The sequence below is a fragment of the Mesoplodon densirostris genome, chromosome 4 (assembly GCF_025265405.1).
Source record: "Mesoplodon densirostris isolate mMesDen1 chromosome 4, mMesDen1 primary haplotype, whole genome shotgun sequence".
Lineage (NCBI taxonomy): Eukaryota > Metazoa > Chordata > Mammalia > Artiodactyla > Ziphiidae > Mesoplodon > Mesoplodon densirostris.
The window spans coordinates 28,957,626-28,978,675 of record NC_082664.1 but is presented as its reverse complement, the minus strand read 5'-3'; the positions used below and the strand labels follow the sequence as shown (position 1 = coordinate 28,978,675).

At 39.8% G+C, this 21,050-nt stretch overlaps 2 protein-coding genes across 3 annotated transcripts in view; both read right to left on the bottom strand.

Moving 5' to 3' along the window:
* NEK9 (NIMA related kinase 9) overlaps nucleotides 1–11,071 on the bottom strand; it is a 36,788-nt gene extending 25,717 nt beyond the window's left edge. The window contains exons 1-7 of one of the 2 annotated variants that reach the window (XM_060095804.1): nucleotides 10,689–11,071; nucleotides 8,315–8,492; nucleotides 6,551–6,606; nucleotides 5,940–6,010; nucleotides 4,195–4,300; nucleotides 2,081–2,212; nucleotides 169–279 (exon numbers count right to left, since the gene is read on the bottom strand). In XM_060095804.1, the coding sequence (XP_059951787.1) occupies nucleotides 169–279; nucleotides 2,081–2,212; nucleotides 4,195–4,300; nucleotides 5,940–6,010; nucleotides 6,551–6,606; nucleotides 8,315–8,492; nucleotides 10,689–10,907 (873 nt within the window). In that variant the 5' untranslated portion in view covers nucleotides 10,908–11,071. The remainder of the gene's footprint in view (nucleotides 1–168; nucleotides 280–2,080; nucleotides 2,213–4,194; nucleotides 4,301–5,939; nucleotides 6,011–6,550; nucleotides 6,607–8,314; nucleotides 8,493–10,688) is intronic. The other variant, XM_060095805.1, reaches the window with a different exon arrangement.
* Nucleotides 11,072–17,305: 6,234 nt separating this feature from the next.
* TMED10 (transmembrane p24 trafficking protein 10) overlaps nucleotides 17,306–21,050 on the bottom strand; it is a 43,750-nt gene continuing 40,005 nt past the window's right edge. The window contains exon 5 of the mRNA XM_060095803.1: nucleotides 17,306–20,721. Within this exon, the coding sequence (XP_059951786.1) occupies nucleotides 20,600–20,721 (122 nt within the window). The 3' untranslated portion in view covers nucleotides 17,306–20,599. The remainder of the gene's footprint in view (nucleotides 20,722–21,050) is intronic.

Sequence of the window (21,050 nt, the reverse complement as noted above, 5' to 3'; positions counted from 1 at the left end):
ACAACTATCATGAATTGCCAATGCCTATTCTCCCGGATACAGCCACAAATACATCCTACCCTGGGGAAGTGGATGTGGTTTTGTGCTGGTTCATCTATGCCATACTCCAAACACTGAGGCTGGAAGGGAAAGCACTGAACTGAAATCAATATGTTAAGTCACGCTTACCTGGTCAAGGCATGCATGGACCATTTGGATCAGTTCCAAAGAGTACTGGCTAGAATCAACTTCCATGGCCCGGATTCCTTGTACAATCTTCACACACAAGTTGAGTGGGTTCTATGAGAAAATGATTATTGTATTGTCCTTGGTTATATAAAGATGACATTATAATCTACTAGTAGGGGCTTTGAGATGTCTGTGACTATCATATAAAGAAATGGCAATAGTTCTGAATTAGGTCTGACTTATTTTTACAACTGTTGGTATATATCAGCAAGAAATGGATAGGGGGGCTTCCCTGGTGGTGCAGTGGTTGAGAGTCCACCTGCCGATGCAGGGGACACGGGTTCGTGCCCCGGTCCAGGAAGATCCCACATGCCGTGGAGCGGCTAGGCCCGTGAGCCATGGCCGCTGAGCCTACGCGTCCGGAGCCTGTGCTCCACAATGTGAGAGGCCACAGCAGTGAGAGGCCCGCATACAGCAAAAAAAAAAAAAAAAAAAAAAAAAAAAAAGAAATGGTTAGGGATGCACTACTGCTGTCAGAGAATGAAGCCAACTGGCCAACATGGAGGTATGACTATGTGACCAATAGAATAATACTCAGAGTATATTATAATCTGACCCTTCAACTGAATCCTAAGAAAAAGGAAAGCAAGGTTAGCTATGCTTCTTGGCTTTAAGTATGTCCTTTGCCAACTAATTTGCCTCCTAATTTATATATCCGAATAATGGTTATACAGGTGATACTCTGCTGTAACAGACAAGGCAATGAATAATAAGTTCATAATGATAAGAAATTATTATAACAGTGCTACCACCACCTTTACTGAGACCAATAGAAACGTAAGTTGCACATAAAATGTTTTTTAACCCTTGCAAACACCATGCAAGGTTATCATTACCAATTCAGAGACGTAAAGTAACTTGCCCAAGACTACACGGATAGTAAAAAATGGAGCCATAATTTCAACCAAAGTCTATCTGACCCAAAACTCATTTTCTTTCCACTATGTTATTTAAGAGAATTAGATGATAGATCAGAATAAACTTCAGCACTTAGAAAAATAAACAGGTCTCATAAAAGGCCAAAGAATTCTGCATTATCTTACATTTGCATTTTCATATACATTAGCAGAGCATCTCTATGAGAGGAATATGTATTTTTCCCTTGTTATAGCTAATGAAATAGAGGATTAAAGAGATGAAGTGATTTGCCTAAGTTCTCACATCTGGTTTGTAGAGGATATTGGATGTGAATCCACTTCTGCTACTCAAATTGTGACCCATGGACTAGTAGCATCAGCATCATCTGGGAGTTTGTCAGAAATGCAGAATATCAGGCCCAGCTCCAGACACACTAAAATAGAGTCTGCATTTTAACAAGATGCCCAGGTGATTTCCTATGTATATTAAAGTTTGAGAAGCACTGCTTTATACTGGGCTTAAGAAGAAAAGAAAAGAGACTTAAAGGGATTTGTTGTTTATAAAACAGTAGCAATCTTTAGTAAGAGTCAGGGTGTAATTTTTCATAAAAAAGATCAAAACACTTTAATGAGTATTATATAACTTGCCTTAGCTTTTATAAAACGATGTAGCTGAAGCCTAAGAAATGAAATGGCTTATCTAAATTGCTGCATCACACAGTCGATCCTAGAGCCAGTTTTAAAATTATAGTCAACAGATTCAAGGACCGTGCTCAAACTACTTGATTATGATTATTTCAGTGGGGAATTCAAGTTGGAAATAAATCTTGTCTATAGAATTTTAGTAATACACTACTAAGCCAGTGCCTGAATACTGGTTATTTTTCCTACAGCTGATTTCTGTTCATGAAATCAGAAGCTCAGGGATAAAGTTGATTCTCTCAACCAAGCTGTACCATTTGCAAGGACAATGCAGGGATAATATATCAACTTACTGTAGCATCAAACGTTCTCTTTAGCGTAAGCAGTTCAAAAATGACACAGCCCACTGCCCAGATATCAGACTTGAAATTGTATTTAACTCCTTGGCAGAGCTCTGGAGACATGTAATATGGAGTTCCCACAAGCTGAACAACAAAGAAAGCAATCAAAGAATAACTTCTTTTCTGAGGTAACTATATTAATATTTCAACAACTGAGTTATATTTCCTAGAACTAGTGACAACAATTACAAAACATTCATCAGCATATCCCAAAATGGTTTTTATGAGATGATGCCACTATGAGGAGAAATCTTATTCCTATCAGATCTCTTGGGCCAATTATAAAGGGACAATCTCTGTGGTAAAGACATATGGTAATTTGGGAGACAGAAAAGCTCTGTGATTCCTGGATCACAGAGGATTTAGGCATTCAAGACCCACTGAAGACTTCACAGACTTCGTAAAAAGCATACTTGGGCTTGCCTGGTGGTGCAGTGGTTGAGAGTCCGCCTGCCGATGCAGGGGACACGAGTTCGTGCCCCGGTCCGGGAAGATCCCACATGCCGCGAAGCGGCTGGGCCTGTGAGCCATGGCCGCTGAGCCTATGCGTCCGGAGCCTGTGCTCCGCAACGGGAGAGGCCACAACAGTGAGAGGCCCGCGTAACAAACAAACAAAAAAAAGCATACTTGGTAAAAGTTCACTAATGGAAAAAAAAAACTGGTAGTGGGGAGATGGTAATTGAATAAACAGGTTAAAAGTTCTAACTGAAACGCATAGTAGTGAAACTTTGTAAATGGCTCAATTTAACATTTGCAATACTAACACAGCTAGTGAATTTCTTCCAAATTTAAAAAGATCTTCTGAGTTCAAGAATGTGGTGGAAGGAAAAAAATGCCCTGAATGGAGGTCATGCCTCTCCCAAGATGAGAGACAATGAGTACCCTGGAAATTCTAATAAAACTGACAGCCATCTTTCATCAGCAAGGCAGTTTTTCAGATGGCTTACATGGCGTTTATAAATTTTCATATCGTTCCTTCTTTGCATTTAACTGGGTTAAAAAAGTTAAATCTTGGCTTTATCGGATTACTCTTTTTTTTTTGTTTTTTGTTTTTGTTGTTGTTGTTGTTTTTGTTGTTGTTGTTTTTTTTTGTTTTTTGTTTTTTGTTTTTTGTTTTTTTTTTTTGCTTTTTTTTGTATCGGATTACTCTTGATGAGAAAAATCCATGCAACAATATGGCTACTTCCTCAGAAACTCAATATGGCACCGTCATACAAGCAAACTGAGTCCCTGAAGCTGACTCCCAACCTTGGCTATCAGTATCCTTGGATGTTTCTAGATTGCTTGCAGGCACATCTCAACATTATCAAAAATAATCATCAGGACAAAATTAATTTTATTAGTTTACATTTTCAAGTTCTTTTAAAGACAAAGCATTGTGAAACCAGAAGAGTAATAATTGGGTTTTATAAGTCCTAAAAGGATCAGATCACTGTCTTTAAAGATCAGCTTATGCCTACTCTTTACAAATGGTCTTTCATAGGATCAGGTTAGAAGGGAGCTCTGCAGTTCAGACTGTGTACCATATTAAAGATGAGATTGTTCTCTGGGCATCAGCCTTTATTTGTAATATAGGGTTTCTGAACCAGAAAAAACTCAAAGGAAACACAAGAGATGTCTAACACCCTAAGAACAAACATTAAATGAGAGATAAAGTGAAATCTACTAAAGATCCTAGTCTGGAAAAAATGGTAAAGTATTTTATTGCTTTTAGAAAAGTCTCTAGTCAGTGCTGGAAAGGCCAATGATGTCAGAGCTGTTAAGTGGACAATGGCGCTTGAAAAAACACCTGAGCATGTAAATAACTGTTAGTGGGTCCAGGAAAAAGACTCCTGAAGGCTTGCTTTATAAGTATGGAGAACTTGTAAAAATATTGAGAAAAGTGTGCAAAATTCAGGGAGTACAGTTATATCTCACAGTGCAGGAAAGGAAAAGAAAAAAAAAACTACGTCGGGGGGAATTCCCTGGCGGTCCAGTGATTAGGACTTTGCTTAAGATCCCACATGCCGCAGAGCGCCACCAAAAACCAAAACAAAACAAAACCAACCAAGTCAAGGATAACTTACCGTCTCAGCCATGGAATACTCAGAATTAAGTTTCTTTGCTAGGCCATAATCTCCAAGTTTTATCAGGTTTGCTTTGGTCAGAAAAATATTTAATGTCTTTATATCTCTGAAAAAAAAAGATGCTGTATATTAAACCCATATACTCAACTATCTTATCTCATTTATCTCTATTTTATCTCATCCCCCTTCCCGCCCAAAATTAGTACAAAATAAAAAGAGTGTGTTACCACTGCTCAGGCTGTTACGGGATCCCAAAGAGTGGCCATCACTTTCTCATACATTTTAACATTGAGAGGGGACTTGGGGGAGTGGAGGCAGAGAATTAACTTCATCCTCCATGGTTTCGCAGCACAGGCATGTCCCCCAGAACACTGAAGTCGTTAGGAAAAGTTGAGAGGGTCAGACGAAAAAAAAAAAGGTGCCCTAGGTAATCATAATTCCTATAAGGTGTACTGCCTCTTCAATTAACACCTGTGCCTTGAAATAAGTGATTATCAAGGCAATTTTAACACTTGGTTGGTGCAAAAGTTTCAAATTTGTTAAGGCAAGAGAACAGAAGAGACAGCACATCCCAGCAGCAAAATGGTTAGGCTATGTAGATCACCTAAATAAAATCACTGTCTATCTTTCTAAAGATGAATTGACCATAAGTAACACAAATAAACTGTGTCTAGTCCATACTCTGGCTTCCCTTACTGAAAGATGTGAAAAAAACAGAACAATATTCTTTGTAATTGTCGAAAAGAAAGTAACAATAGACAACTGTAGCCACTCGACAGCTATCAAGAAATATATGGACAAACCAATAAAAAGGGAAATGCTAGTGTATTAACATTAATCTCTAACAATGGTCCATGACTCACTTAAGCAGGGTATAATGACGTGGAAATGTTCTTACAATGGTTCTCTCCTATAGCTAGAAGTGAATAGAAAGCTGTTTCCCCCGGCCAAAGCTCTGGTAAAACTGCGTAATTAATTGTACAAAATGAATAAGCTTTTTACTTAAATTGTTTATTTATTTATTTATTTTTGGCCGCGTTGTCTTCGTTGCTGCATGCGAGCTTTCTCTAGTTGTGGTGAGCAGGGGCTACTCTTTGTTGCGGTGCACGAGCTTCTCATTGCAGTGGCTTCTCTTGTTGAGAAGCACGGGCTCTAGGTGCGTGGGCTTCAGTAGTTGTGGCACGTGGGCTCAGCAGTTGTGGCTCACGGGTTCTAGAGTGCAGGCTCAGTAGTTGTGGCACACGGGCTTAGCTGCTCCGTGGCATGTGGGATCTTCCCGGACCATGGCTTGAACCTGTGTCCCCAGCATTGGCAGGCGGATTCTTAACTGCTGAGCCACCAGGGAAGCCCTTTTTACTTAAATTAAAAGACTTAATTATAAAATTAAAAACAATTGCCCATTTTATTGCTCAGAGAAAACATTTACTATGAGTTCCAACCAATCTAATACCACTTTTATAGTGGCTTTCTAGGCTTTACTGATGAATTAATGAACTCACCTCTAAAATACTTCTTAAAGAGATGACTGAGCAGTACTTAGCTATTGAGGAGATTCTTCCTAGATCACAGTTTAACTTTAGGAAGTGAAGATAATGCCCCTCATTACTCACTGTTTCCTTCCTAAATTATATCAACGGAAAAGCCTTGACTGCTTAATCAAGAAAATAATAGTGCTGATGGGAGGTACCCAAGGTGAGGGTTGGATTGGTGGAAAGGAATACATCCCACATTCTTTCACTCATTACCTATGAAGGATTCCAGCTTTATGGATACAGCTCACTGCTGAAACAATCTGAAATAGGTACCATAACACCATCTGCAGAGAAAAAATAAATTATACTTGGACTGGAAACAAACCAAAAAAACCATATAAATAAACACACACACTCGAACACACAAAACAAAGCTGCAACCAGAGGTTATGATTCAACATGACTTGACATTTCTTGCTTGTAGGTTGAGTAGGCAAAGAAAAGTGGTAGGGGTTAAAAAAAAAAAAAAGCAGATCATTATAAAATAGTTCCAATATTGTTATATAGTATGATGAAGCAGACTTGTGGAAAGAAATCCAGGAAGAATGCAAAGGTATAGAAAACTGGGCATACCAGTATGTAGTAACAGAACCAGGAAAGAAAGGTCATAGAGAATCATGATGTGGAGGTAAACCATTTAGGAAGCAGCTATAGACAGCTTCCTTGTTAGAGGTTTCCTTTCTCATGAATATCAATCAGAGCCTGGAAGGAGTCTGAATAAAAGGAAAAAAACACTCTTCATTGTTGTAAGAGTAAATACAGAACTAGAATGCAAGAATCACAACATTACAATTCTAGCTTCCTTCCACAGAAATATGAATTACCTCTTCCTCAAACAACTTGTCCTTCTGACGAAGGATTTTGTCATACAGGTTCCCTCCTGCAATAAAACAAGAAACAGGTTTGAATTGCTTAATAGAGATCAACGCTCCTAGGGTTTTAACAAGTGCCACAGTAAGTGAAGGATTCTGCTTCCTCTTAAAAGATACCCCTTCTTCCTTCTCAGCTCTTGGGTACATGGGTACAAAACTCTTCCCATCTGTCAAGGACTATACCTGAAATATTCTTCAGAGATTCCCCTCCCTAACAGAAGAGACTCAATACGAAAACGGGAAGTACAGCATTTTTAGAAAAGATGAGAGTAAAGACACTTTCTATAGTACCCTAATTTATAAAATTACTTTAAAACTCTTCAAAATCAGATGATTTTCTTTTCCAAAACTCCTTTTAAAGGAATCTGCAATATTTTGGTAACAACTCTCTCAGTGTGACTATTAGAACATTTGGGTTACAGCTGTAATGTGATGTTTTGTATATACAGGTGTATATCATCAACTTCTTTTTCTTTCCACTTCACGCTGAAAAAGTTTCCCAAAATTTAGGGTAGACTCTAGATTGTTTCCAATCATTACTCCCTTTACTAACTCCTTCCTGCAGAGTAAGTCTGAATTTGCCTCTCCCTTTCATTATCAAGTAATACAGACTGCAAATGATGATGGTTCATTTTATTTCCTACCTGCAGCTGTAACTTACACTGTAGTCCTGGTTAAGTTTCACAACTTTTTTTCCCCTTGCAATTTAGTAACTCAGAGTTTCAATAAATACACCATTCGTTCTAGTTCCTCCTAACCACAAAGGAAGTTAGCTACTTGAGGCTTCTGCTACTTCAAAAATTTCTAATATAATCTCATACATTTAGGGTTGAACACAGGAACAATCATGGTACACAAGAATCTAGGAAGAAAGAAGTCTAGGAGCTTTCTCTAAAGAGATTTAAGTGAAGAATATGCTGGGACCTCTTTAGCATGCAGCTCAAGAAAGGGCTTTGGGGGTTCTCTTATGTAATAAGGATAATAGCTTGTACAGTATTTATCAAAAATTTGCTACATATCAAGTACTATGCTAGGAGCTTTACATATTCATTTCATACAACAACCCTAGGAAGTAACTATTGCTTATCATCAAGCTCACTGAAGATAAGGAGGCTGAGGCACAGAGAGGTTAAGTTGCTCATGCGAGATACGGAGCTAAAAAGCAGTGAAGCTTAGGATATGCGTTCAGGGTCTATTTTCTTAACAAACAGGCTATACTGCTATTTTACAAGCAAAAGTGTTCAAAGGAATCATTTTTATTTTCAGTCAGCTATGATCTTTGGACCACTTTTCAACAGGATGGCTTTAGCTGAAGTCAATATAAATAAATATTACCTACAAGATTTCATTATATATCAAGCCATTTCATTATATATTATATCAAGTGTCAAACCATGCTATGTCTCTAATGCCTGATTAATGTCATTTCATAAGGAAAAAACCTTGAAAAATGAATGTAAAATTCAACTGAACAAGTAATTTGAAGATGGAATTATCATCACAAAGGAGAATTTGAGTATGCAGGGGAAAAACCCCTCCCCTCATTTTGTAGATCATTTCAAAACTCTCCAGGGCCTGAACCATTTCTCTTAAACTCTAGAAATCCATTTAAAGTTCTTATTCTTTGTATGTGTATCTTCTTTTTCTCTCCCTCTTAAGGTAAGTATAAGCACAAGAATGTCTCACTGGAGGAAGTCCCACTGAATTCTACCTTACCATTACAATATTCCAGCTCAATCAGCAGGGTGGTGTTGTCCATGAAGTGATTGTAGTAGGCAATAATGTTGTCATGCTGCAGCAGCGCCAGAATAACAATCTCATTCAAGGCATCACGACGTTCCTTCTCAGACAGTCGGGTCAAATCAACTTCCTTCCACACGACCAGTGAGTCATCCTGTAACACAGTAATAGAGCTATCGTGCTTTCCTCGCGCCTGGCAGAGAATGAATCCACACCCGGATCTGCAAGCCTAGAAAGAAAACTTCCTAGACTGAATCCTTTTTTTCCTTTAAACATGAACAGACTTTAAAGGTTCTGCATACAACCAAGCATCATAATTTACTGCAGGCCTGGGAAAGCATTAAGATGCTGTTATATTGTTTCTACACTTAATTTACATGATGTCAATTCCAGGTAAAAAATATGGGATGGAGGTAGGTCTCAAAAGATTCTATTGAGGGACATTATGAAAGACTGCTAGTCATGATGAGGATTGTATTGGAGAAATAGAGAACTGGAAAATGGTTACCTATGGCTGACCACAGTTTCTTGTAAAATAGAAATGTTAAAATTGCCTCTAATTTTATAAATTTAGATTTCTTCTCTAATGATTTTCATTTATCCTTTCTGGATAAGAATAAGCCAGGTCTAAGGGCTCTGAGTTCACCTTCCTCACCCTGTCCCATTCTGCAACTCTGTTTCTACTGTCATTTTTATGTTATCATGTTTTCCTCTATTCATGAAGACTTACCTGTGGATCCCAATATTCACTCCATTTTATAACATCTCTAATTCTTTACAGATACTGCTCCCCAGCCCAGGAGCATCCCCACCTAAATAACCCTCCCTATCCTTTAGAATGGCTTCGTTAGGCCTTTGAAACTTTGGGGGAAGATCAATGAACCTTCCACTGTGCATTTCCTTAACTTTCAGAGCTCATACACTAAAATATGTGTCCATTCTTTGCCCCTTATATACACATACAACTTAAATGTTATTTGCTACTAACAAGACTAACATGTCTTCCCAATGAAATATACGCTTCTTGAGGGAAAGGGCTGCTTCTAATTAAACCCTTGTAAATTCACAGATGTAATAAACATTTGGTGTTATGGATAATACTGTGCAATTTTGGGGAAAGTGCAATCAAACTTAAAACAACCTTGGTAATCAAGTTCAACATGATAATAATGGAAAGGCATGGACAAGGAGATGTGAAACTCCATTCTAGCCCAGGATTTGCTTCTAATTTAAGTGGGCAAGTCCTTAAATATACTATCTTAGTTTCTTTAACTATAAAATGGGAATACCAAAGCTCATCTCCTCATTCTCATATTTTGAGTACAAATAAGAAAACAGAATACTAACAGTAACTCTAACCTTATACATTAATCTTGCAACCACCTCTCCTCCTCCATCTTTTAGCCTTAAAAGGACCTTGGAACACACACCAGAACTGCAGACAGATAGATCACTGATAGATCAATCACCTTCAGCAACCCCAGCAAGTTCTCATTGATGCTTACCTATTCTAAAACTAGAGTTTTAGGACTTTAGTGATCAAACCCTGTTTCTGATTAGTTTTTGGAAGTAGACTCCCCAGTATAGGGTTTTAATCAGTATATATTCTGAACTTGAGGGTCGGTAATCCACAAATCTCTTCAAAGGATTTGTATGTGTGCAGTAGTGGACTGCGGGGAGGGTATGTTTACATTAGATTCTCAAAGGAGTCCTGTCCCTCCCAAAGTTAAGAACTAACGGCTTAGAATATACCAAAATAAAAAAGTATTTCCCACGCATAAACGCTGCTGGATAATCACTGAAGAAACTAACACGCTAAAATCTTCCCTATGATCTTCAAGAAAAATCTCCAACTGAGTGTTCATATCTGAACATAAAGATATGGCAAAGGAAGGGGAGCTGCCACGGATGTGGGAATTTTGAAACTATCCCCTCCTCTCCACCTCGACCTTGGAGAGCTGTACGGCACAATAGGAAGGAAGTTTTGACAATACCTCACATTCATAAACTACTTTAATTTACAGTTTGCAAAGTATCTTTGTTCGATTCTCAAAATAATCTTAAAAAGTAAATATTACGTTTAAGGTACGTAGCTATCACTAACTCCAATTTACAGATGGGGAAACTAAGGCTCAGAGAAGGTTCAATGACTTGTTCAGTTGCCTGATTTAAAAAACGACCAGTCAGTAAAACCAGTTCTCTAACGAACTCCTAGTGCAGGAATGTTGAACGAGTGATGAAGACCCCGAGACAGATACCCTGCGGGGCCCTAATACTAAGCGAGGACGACGAGCAGGGAGAGCAGGGCCGCGCAGGCGGGGCGGGGGCGGCCGGAGCCGGGGGCCGCTACCTCGGTGCGGCGGTACAGCGTGGCCTCCCCGAAGGCGCCGCGGCCCAGGATGCGGATGGGGATGTAGTGCAGCTCCTCCTGCTCCGCCGCGCCGCCGCCGGCTCGGGGCACCGGACCAGAGCTGGGCCCCGGGCCCGAGTCCCCGCCACCCCCGGACTCGCTCCCAAACTCCGAGTTGAGGGAATCGCAATGTCGCTCGTATTCGCCCAGCACCGACATGGCGGCGGCCGCGGGACCCGCCTGCGTGTCCCGGGCGGCGCTGCGCCTCTCCCGCTTCAGACGCCAGCCCGCGGCCCCGTCAGCTCAGCCACCCCGCCGCCCAGCGAGGCTCCATGGCAGGTCCTTCCCCCTTGACCCGGAAGCAGTTCTGAGTGCTTCCGGCCCGGCGGGGTTTCCTTCGCTTTCTCTGGTCGCTGGTTTAGCCTAGCGGCGAGGCTGCTTTTCCTCCAGGCGGTCTGGGAAAGCCAGGCCTCCGGCGGGGGTGGCGGCGCCTGGTGGAGACCGTGTGGAGACCAGTGGCTCTGGCGGGGGCAAGGGCGTCATCGACGGGTCTGCAGATCCCTCCCCTGATTGCTGGCCAGGTTCCCAGTTTTTTTTTTTTTTTTTTTTTTTTAATAGATCTTTATTGGAGTGTAACTGCTTCACAATACTGCGCTAGCCTCTGTCGCACAACAAAGTGAATCAGCCACATGCACGCATACATCCCCATGTCCCCTCCCTCTTGATCCTCCCTCCCACCCTCCCTATCCCACACCTCTAGATCGTCGCAAAGCACCCAGCTGATCTCCCTGTGCTATGCAGCTGCTTCCCACTATCTTATCTATTTTACATCTGGTTGCGTGTATATGTCCATGCTACTTACCCTCCTCCTACGTCCTCAAGTCCATTCTCTATGTCTACGTCTTTATTCCTGCCCTGCCACTAGTTTCATCAGTACCATTTTTTTCTTTTTTTAGATTCCATATATATGCATTAGCTACGGTATTTGTTTTTCTCTTTCTGACTTCACTCTGTATGACAGACTCTAGGCTCAGACAGTTTCGATGTCCAGAGGTCATCCAGTCTCTATGGGCGCCAGGCCTATCTCAAGGGCAGTGACTGGGGAAACAGTCCCTTCCAACATCGCACAGCGCTCTTTGTTTAGTAAGCAATTTATACCTTTTCCCTTCAATTTATATCTTTTCCCCCCCCAGCGGAAATACTTGCCTCCTGTCATCTCAGTCAGTGGGCCCAGATGTTTCTTCCAGACCTACCCAAGACTACGCTGGGTCCCTCCATCTTCCACATAACTTCAAGAATATTTTAAGTCAACTCTCCTGACCCTCTCTTTCCAGATTTCACATTCTTCTACGTGTCTTTCCAAATCTTTGACCAACTGACCTCATGCAACATTCTTTGCGCACTAAGTGCCAGATACTGTATTTGGAGGTGGGGAATCTGCAAAGGGTGCTCCCCGCCCTCAAGTCACTAAAAGAATTGCAATACAGTGGAAAACCATGTTCCATCAGTTATGTGACCTTGGGCAACTTTACATCTCCAAGGTTATTATTATTATTATTTTTTTTGCGGTACACGGGCCTCTCACTGTCGTGGCCTCTCCCGCTGCGGAGCACAGGCTCCGGACGCGCAGGCTCAGCAGCCATGGCTCACGGGCCCAGCCGCTCCGCAGCATGTGGGATCCTCCCGGACCGGGGCACGAACCCGCGTCCCCTGCATCAGCAGGCAATCTCAACCACTGCGCCACAAGGGAGGCCCTCCAAGTTTACTTTTTCATCGTAAAATTGTGGAAATATATCCTACAGAGATAACAACTAACATTTATTGTTATGTTCCTGGCACTATGCTAAAGGTTCTCTTGGGACTTCCCTGGTGGTCCAGTGTGTAAGACTCCCCGCTCATAATGCAGGGGGCTTGGGTTCAGTCCCTGGTGGGGGAACTAGATGCCACATGCATGCTGCAACTGAGAAGCCCACGTGCTGCAACTAAGAAAGATCCGGCATGCCACAACTAAAACATGCTGCAACAAAGATCCCACGTGCTGCAACTAAGACCCGGACCCAGCCTAAATAAATAAATATTAAAAAAATAAAGGTTTTCTTTCTATGTATAATCCCATTTAATCCTCATAGTATTCCCATTCTACAAAAGGAACTGAGAGAGAAGGGTTAAGTAACCTGCTCTGTGTTACATAGGTAGTGAGGGGAGCTGGGAGTCAAACCCAGCAACATGGCTCCAGATGTCTTTCAGAGAGCAGGATGTTTGGGGGCTAAGAGAAGGCAATGTGGCCGGCGGCCATGGCATATGTGGGGTAGAAGCAGAAGACAAGGCCTCAAATGTTTATTTAGAGAATTTGGCTTTCCCTGTGGGCAATGGAAAATATTGGAGATTTTTAAGCAGGGGAGTATATGATTTGTGTGACTCTATGTCCTGATTTGCTGGGTGATGTGATGTCCCAATTTATACCTCCCCCCACCCCCGCATAATTAGTAAGTCTTCTTTTGCTCATGTGCCCAGCACAGGCAAAAACCAATATGATCACCTTTCATGGACCAAAGCTATACTTTACAAAGAACTCTGATGACAATATGCAAGACAAAGACTGGAGGCCAGGAGACGCGCTGAGGTACTATCACTGTGAGTGGAAAAGGGGCCCAGATTTAAGAAATCCATCTGAGGAACATTTAGAACTTTGTGCTCAGTTAGGATATGGTTGGTGAGGCAAATCTGAGTCCAGGAGACTCACATCTAGGTTTTTAGGTGGATAGTGACAGCAAATACAGGAGGAAGAGAATTGGTAGAATGCGGTGAAGGGTATGAGAGCTAATGAGCTAATGACCTTTCTAGAGTTCATCAATGTTCCTTTTAAAGTATGATATGCTACACTCTGTATAACCTTCCACATTGGGTCTGAATAGGAGGGTACAAGGGACTTCTGCCTTCCTTGATCTGGATCCATTTTTTCTATTATTGTACCAGACTTCATGATGATCTATCTACTTACGCTGTGCTTGTATTTAACCAAACTCTCTTTGTCACAGCCAATCTGATGCAAAGTAACACAGCTCTCCCACCAGATCACACCACTCCTTATTTTCTTCAAAATGTTTATCTATAAAATTGATGTCTTGCTTGTTTACTTTATTGATTATCACCATTCATTGGAATATAAGCTCCATGAGAGCCTGGATTTTGCTCTCTTGTTCACAACTATGTATCATCAGTGCCTAGAAAAGTGCTTGACATTATAGGCCTAAAAATTATTTGTTGAAAGAATATCAGGTCGTTATTATTTCATACATATATAACAGTTTTTAAACCAAAATGCAAGACTGACTGACTGATAACCCCTGTTAAATTTTTTGTTGGTTTCATTCCGGGGTTCTTAGATTGTACAGATAGTTTTCAACTTCCAATTCATTCATCCAACAAACACTGAGTACGAACTTGTGTCAGGTGCTGGGTTACAAGAGAACAAAATAAACATGGTTCCTACTCTCCTGGAGCTTACAATCCATATAACAGACAAATAAACAGGCAATTACAACCGTATATAAGTGCTATTAAAAGGAAAGTACAATCTTCTAGAAAGGTATTTAGGAGGGGCACCCTTCCAAGCCAAACTAGCTGGGTTAGTGAAGGCTTCCTGAAGGAATATCCAAAATGTTAAGTCAGTGGTGGCTAAAGAAAGTACGGAGATCATGCTGGAGAGAGGACATTCCATCTACCTCCTCCTATTAATTAGAAGGCACTTTGAGTGAGGATAGGTATTGCTTCTTATTTATCTGGGTCTACTCCAGAGTTTAGTTCAGCACATTAAATAGAATAGATGATCAATAAATGATTTTTGAGTTGAATGGAAAAAACAATTACGTATAGCTAGAAGTGCTGACTTTCATTCAGAGGAGCTGAGTAGGTTTCAGCCAAAGCTTAAAAATTCACTTTTCTGGCATCTTTGCAACATGGAACTAGACAGTTTTCTATAATTTGGTTAGCCTGATATTATGTTCTAGTTATAATGCATAGATAAAAAGCTTAACAAATGTCCTGTTCCATCTTAGAGAATATAAAACAGAAACTCAAGTTCAGCACTTCATTGTACTAGATATAAATGAAACTAAATATCTGACTTTTGAATATTCTTAAGTAAGTCCAGAAATACTCACCATTTTAAAGGTATAACTGATTTTAAAGTGCTTCTGGTAAAAAACAGTATTTCCATTTTATATTTTAACAAGTGAATAGTTAGGATGCTATATAGCAGAAGTTCTCACTTGTGAATGGATGATTCCCAGGGGCCATAGTTACTGGTAATATTAAAGAAACTACCAAAGTACTTAGCAAAGTCTATAGCTTTACTGTCCAATGTGGTAGCCACTAGCTACATGAAACTACTGAGCACTTGAATTGTGGCTAGTCTGAAGTAAGACATGTTGTAGCCGTAAAATGCACACCAGATTTCAAAGACTTTATATGGAACAAAGAATGTTAGATATCTCAGTCATTTTTACATTTTTATATTGAATTTTATGTTGACATTCTATTTTGGATATATTAGACTTAATGTATTATTAATTTCACAATATTTACAATAACCAGGACATGGAAGCAACCTAAATGTCCATTAACAGATGAATGGATGAAGATGTGGTACATATATACAATGGAATATTACTCAGCCATCAAAAAGGACGAAATAATGCCATTTGCAGTGACATGGATGGACCTAGAGATTGTCGTACTTTTTAAATTTATTTATTTATTTATTTATCATGCATGCATGCCGTGCCAGGTCTTAGTTGCGGCATGCAGGCTTCTTAGTTGTGGCACGTGGACTCTTAGTTGCAGCATGCATGTGGGATCTAGTTCCCTGACCAGGGATCGAACCCGGGCCCCCTGCATTGGGAGCACAGAGTGTTACCCACTGGACCACCAGGGAAGTCCCGAGATTGTCATACTGAGTGAAGTAAGTCAGACAGAGAAAGATAAATATATGATATCACTTATATGTGGAATCTAAAAAAATGGTACAAATGAACTTATTTACAAAACAGAAATAGAGTCACAGATGTAGAAAACAAACTTATGGTTACCAAGGGGGAAAGGGATAAATTGGGAGATTGGGATTGACATGTACACACTACTATATATAAAATATCAATATATAACTAATGAGAACCTACTGTATAGCACAGGGAACTCTACTCAATACCCTGTAATGATCTATATGGGAAAAGCAGCTAAAAAAGAATGGATATATGTATGGGTATAACTGATTCACTTTGTTGTACAGCAGAAAAACACAACATTGTAAATCAACTATACTCCAATAAAAATTATTTAAAAAATAAAAGAAAATAAATTTCAACTGTTTTTTTTTTTACTTTTTAAATGTGGTACTAGAAAAATTCATATTATTCATGGGGCTCATGCTATATGAGATATCATTGTAGCAGACTGAATAGCTAATAATTTGTAGAACATGTACAACCATTTAACATATATACTGTTGAGACAATTAAATTTAAATTCACTTACACATTTTGCTGAATTCATTCACTATTTATGTTCTATAAAATATCAGTAAGAAATAAGACATTTTTGATGTTAAAGTATTTACACTTAAATGTTGGGAACCACTGCTTTATAAACTACAGATTCATTGACATAATTTATTAACTGTTTTTTGGGGAAATGGAGGTAGAGGGTAAATAAGAGGCCAGCTAGTCAATGTGTAAAGCACTTCAGGTTGACTCTTAAAAAGAAGCTTTATGGGGCTTCCCTGGTGGTGCAGTGGTTAAGAAACTGCCTGCCAATGCAGGGCACACGGGTTCGAGACCTGGTCTGGGAAGATCCCACATGCCGCAGAGCAACTAAGCCCGTGTGCCACAACTACTGAGCCTGCGCTCTAGAGCCCACAAGCCACAACTACTGAGACTGTGTGCCGCAACTACTGAAGCCCGCGTGCCTAGAGCCTATGCTCCGCAACAAGAGAAGCCACCGCAATGAGAAGCCCGCGCACCGCAACCAAGAGTAGCCCCCTCTCGCCACAACTAGAGAAAGCCCGCACGCAGCAACGAAGACCCAACGCAGCCAAAAATAAAAATTAAATTAAAAATTTTTAAAAAAGAAGCTTTATGGAAAAGATTCAACTGCAAGTAAAAGGAACGGAGAAAATGGCCTTTACCTGCTGGAGTGGGGTTTTGCATAGATGTGATGGGTCAAAAAAGCAAGTCCTGGGGGTTTCTGAATTGGGAGGGGTATTCTAAGAACGGAGGGAAAGGGAGAAGACCCTCTGTAGGAATAATTCCAGTAGCAGTTTCTAAAACAGAGAGGCTACAGAGAATTCCTGGCTTACAGAACCCTATTTGGTCTTTCTGAACATGTATAATTATTATTATTTTAATATACGTATTATATACAGTTTATACATTTATATATAAAGTATAATAAACTTTTACTAGTTCACATAAACTTTATCCATCTGGAGTAAATTACAAACATTTTTTCTCTAATTCGTCACATATAATTTCCCACACTTTAATACTGAGGAATATGGAGGAATTATTGCCAATCCAGACAAAGAGATACTCAAGAGTAACAGAAAAATACACCTAAGATAGTTTCTGCTAGCCTTTATTTGAGAAAATTTACACAAAAATCCCCAATCCAACACTTACAAGTGAATCTGTATAATTCCATAAATCCCACATGCCTCTTTCCATTAAACAAACATAAAAACAGCTTATGACAGGGGTTTATGACAATGGTATAACAAAGCTTACTTAAAACTATCACTTTCATCAATAATTTACAGGCTTTTTTGAATAACAGGTTCAAAAATGGAGGAAAGCAGATAACATCTTCGTTTTTAAAGCTGATTTGCTCTTGCACTGGTCTTTTATCAAAGGCAAATAATTTTACTTTTTAGATAAAATCAAACTGTGATATCAATGAACTTTAAACCAAAAGCACAAATTCCAAGTTTGTAGTCTTGGCATGAGTAAAAGGAAAGGACAGGAAAGAATTTCAGTTTCACAAAGTCACATGTGGGAACAAAACATCATCAAAATAAAGTACTTTCCTCTCCTATCTTCTTCTTTGACATTTTGTCAGAACAGAAGACTACAACCAACTGAGTAGCTTTCATTGTTTCTAAAAAGGGGAAAGGCACCAGTCAGAAATATGAAAGAGTTTCTTGTTAGGCTAATGGTACAGAACAGTATTTCACCTTTAAACGTCCAAGGATGGATCTTAACTCACAAATTTGGTTATTCTCTTCCCTGCTTGGATGTATCCTCTGTTGTTTAGTATATGTAATACCACAGATAGACTTTCTCAACATCTGCTGCCCTTATGGTGAGATTTGGCTGCCAGGTTCTCAGAAACAGTATCTATCAATTCTTAACAGCAGATGGCAATGTTGCACAAATTAATGACAGAACTACTTTTATGCCACACCAGGGGAATGCATACAGGGAGTCAAAAAGAGGGGGAAAAAAAGGCTTTTGGGTTCACAATAGCTGCAACATTTACAGAACGGCCTGAGAGTTTAACAACATAACTCACTCCCTCTTTCCCCTTTGTACTTTATCCAGGTCATGACAGCACCGTTCTCTGTTAATTCCAACACGCTGCTTCTTAACTGCAAGCTGCAGAGCCCTACGTCCTGTAATGCTTGTCATTGCGATGGGACAAGCCCTGTAACAGTCAGCAGGGTTAAAAAAAAGAGATTACAGAAAGGACAAACTCCCACCCACTTTATTGGGAAAAGTGGGGAAAATATCAAGTGATGTTATTTTTCACTGTTGTTTATGAACATGGTCATTCGTGTCCACACTTTCTCTTATTTACCTTAGTATTGGCCTTTAGGCACCTCATATTCCCAAAGTGATTATTGGATTTGCTTTTATAACATACATTTTCAGGTATTTACTCGATTCATGATCCTTCCAGATGTGTTACTTTTTAATACTTCATATGTCTTAATTGTCTAGATGGAATACATAAGAACAGAAATTAAGTCAGTGACTTGCCATGTAACAAGACTTCGTAAATTTTACTTATTTTTTCCTTTGTAGAAGTTATGTTAAAAATTTAAGCAACCACATAACTGACAAAGGACTTGTATCTAGGATATATAAGGACTCCTCAAACTCAATAGTATAAATTAACTATACTTCAATTAAAAAAAACACCTCAGTAGTAAAAAGAACACACAATCTAATCATAAAATGGGCAAAGGAACAGATATTTCACCAGGAAGATATACAGATGGCAAATAAACACATGAAAGGATGTTCAACACCATTTACTAATAGGAAAATGAAAATTAAAACCACAATGAATATCATTACACATGCCTCTCAGAATGACTAAAAAATTTTTTTTAAAAAAGCAAATACTGGTGAGGATGTGGAGAAACTGGATTGGTTATACATTGCTAATGGGAACGTAAAATGACACAGTCATTCTGAAAAACGAGCAGGACAGTTTCTTACAAAAATAAACATGTGTTTACCATATAACCCAGCAATTGCTCTTTTGGGCACTTATCCCAGAGAAATGAAAATTTATGTTCACATAAAAACATGTACATGGGGCCTCCCTGGTGGCGCAGTGGTTAAGAGTCCGCCTGCCGATGCAGGGGATACGGGTTCGTGCCCCGGTCTGGGAGGATCCCATATGCCGCGGAGCGGCTGGGCCCGTGAGCCATGGCCGCTGGGCCTGCGCATCCGGAGCCTGTGCTCCGCAACGGGAGAGGCCACAACAGTGAGAGGCCCGCATACCGCAAAAAAAAAAAAAAAAAAAAAACATGTACATGAATGTTCACAGCAGATTTATTAGTAATGGCCCAAAACTGAAAACAACAGTGATGTCCTTCAGTGGGTGACTGGTTAAACTGTGGTACATCCACACCATGAAATGCTAATGAGCAATAAAGAGGAACAAACTAGTGATATATGCAACAACTTGGATGGATTTCAAGGGCACTATGCTGAGTGAAAAAAGTCAATCTCAAAAGGTTATACACTATGTGATTCCATTTATATAACATTCTTGAAATGACAAAATTAGAGAGATGGAGAACAGATTAGTGGTGCCAGAGGTTGGGGCTTGGGGTTAAGGAAGGAGGGGACTGTGGCTACAAAAGGGTACCCCAAGGGATCCATGTGATGAAACGGTTCTGCATCTTGTGGTGGTGGTCACACATCCATACATGTGATAAAACTGCATAGAACTAAACACACATAAATACACAAAAAGAAAAAAATTCAAGAGGCTGAGCACAAATATTTTAATTCTCAAAAATGAAATTTTCTTTAAGAGTAATCTACAGTTCAAAGCTCATTTCTACGAGGTGTCACATCCACTACACTTTTAAGAGACATAAAATTATGAAAGGGTATCACCAGAAGCTATCTAAACATTTCAGCTAAGGGTCAAGAGAAAGTTAATGGTATTGTCACACAGAAATCCAAAGAGGACAATCAGAATGAAACAAGTTCAACATGGTCATACAAATGTTGGTAAAAGAACTAGAGTGGAAGCCCAAGCTGGTGAGCAAGTGGGAGAAGGAAAGAAAACATGGTTCAAACAGATCATACGAGGAAACCCAGTACAAATGCTGGCTTTGGCATTATCTAGGTAACCCCTATTTTTTGTCATAGGTGACTCTAATAATAGTCTTATTGTTGCAAAACCAGCCCAAATCCTACCAAGTTAAAAAGAAGTCCCTCTTTGACTTATTGGGTGTAGGTGGTAACCCACGTCCTCCCACACCAAAAGACATCAGTTCTAGCAAGAAAGCTCCAACGTGCCTTGATGGTGCTGCTGGTAGGATGTCTTAGGCCACGCACATCCCAGCGATGTTCTGCTGGCTAAGATACAAGGTGGGAGGAGACTGGGCTTTATTACTCAATCAACTTCTTGGCCTTGAAGAAGCGACGCAGGTAGAAGACCTGCCAGGTGGCTAGACCAATGAGGCAGAACATTGAAAAGATGCTGAAGTACAGGACCCGAGTGTTTGTGGACTCTAAAAAAAAAAAAAAAAAGCAAAAGCAGTGTAAATGTAATGAAGCAAGGCTCAGTAGGCTAAACGGCCAGGGGGAAAAAGGCAATTAATTAGCTTCACTCTGCCCCTAGGCCTTACAGTAGGATTTCAGATAAGTTTTTTTCTTAAATTTTCATTATCTTATACATAAGTGTTAAAAATTACAAAGATTAGTACTATTAGTTTGATACACTGTAAGCAGACTGAGAATATGGTCAACTGTTTATCACAGAAAAAACTGCTATTCCCTTGAAAATCTAACAAGGCTCATTTACCTGTAGAGCAACAACATCGAAGTAAGCAATTATCCT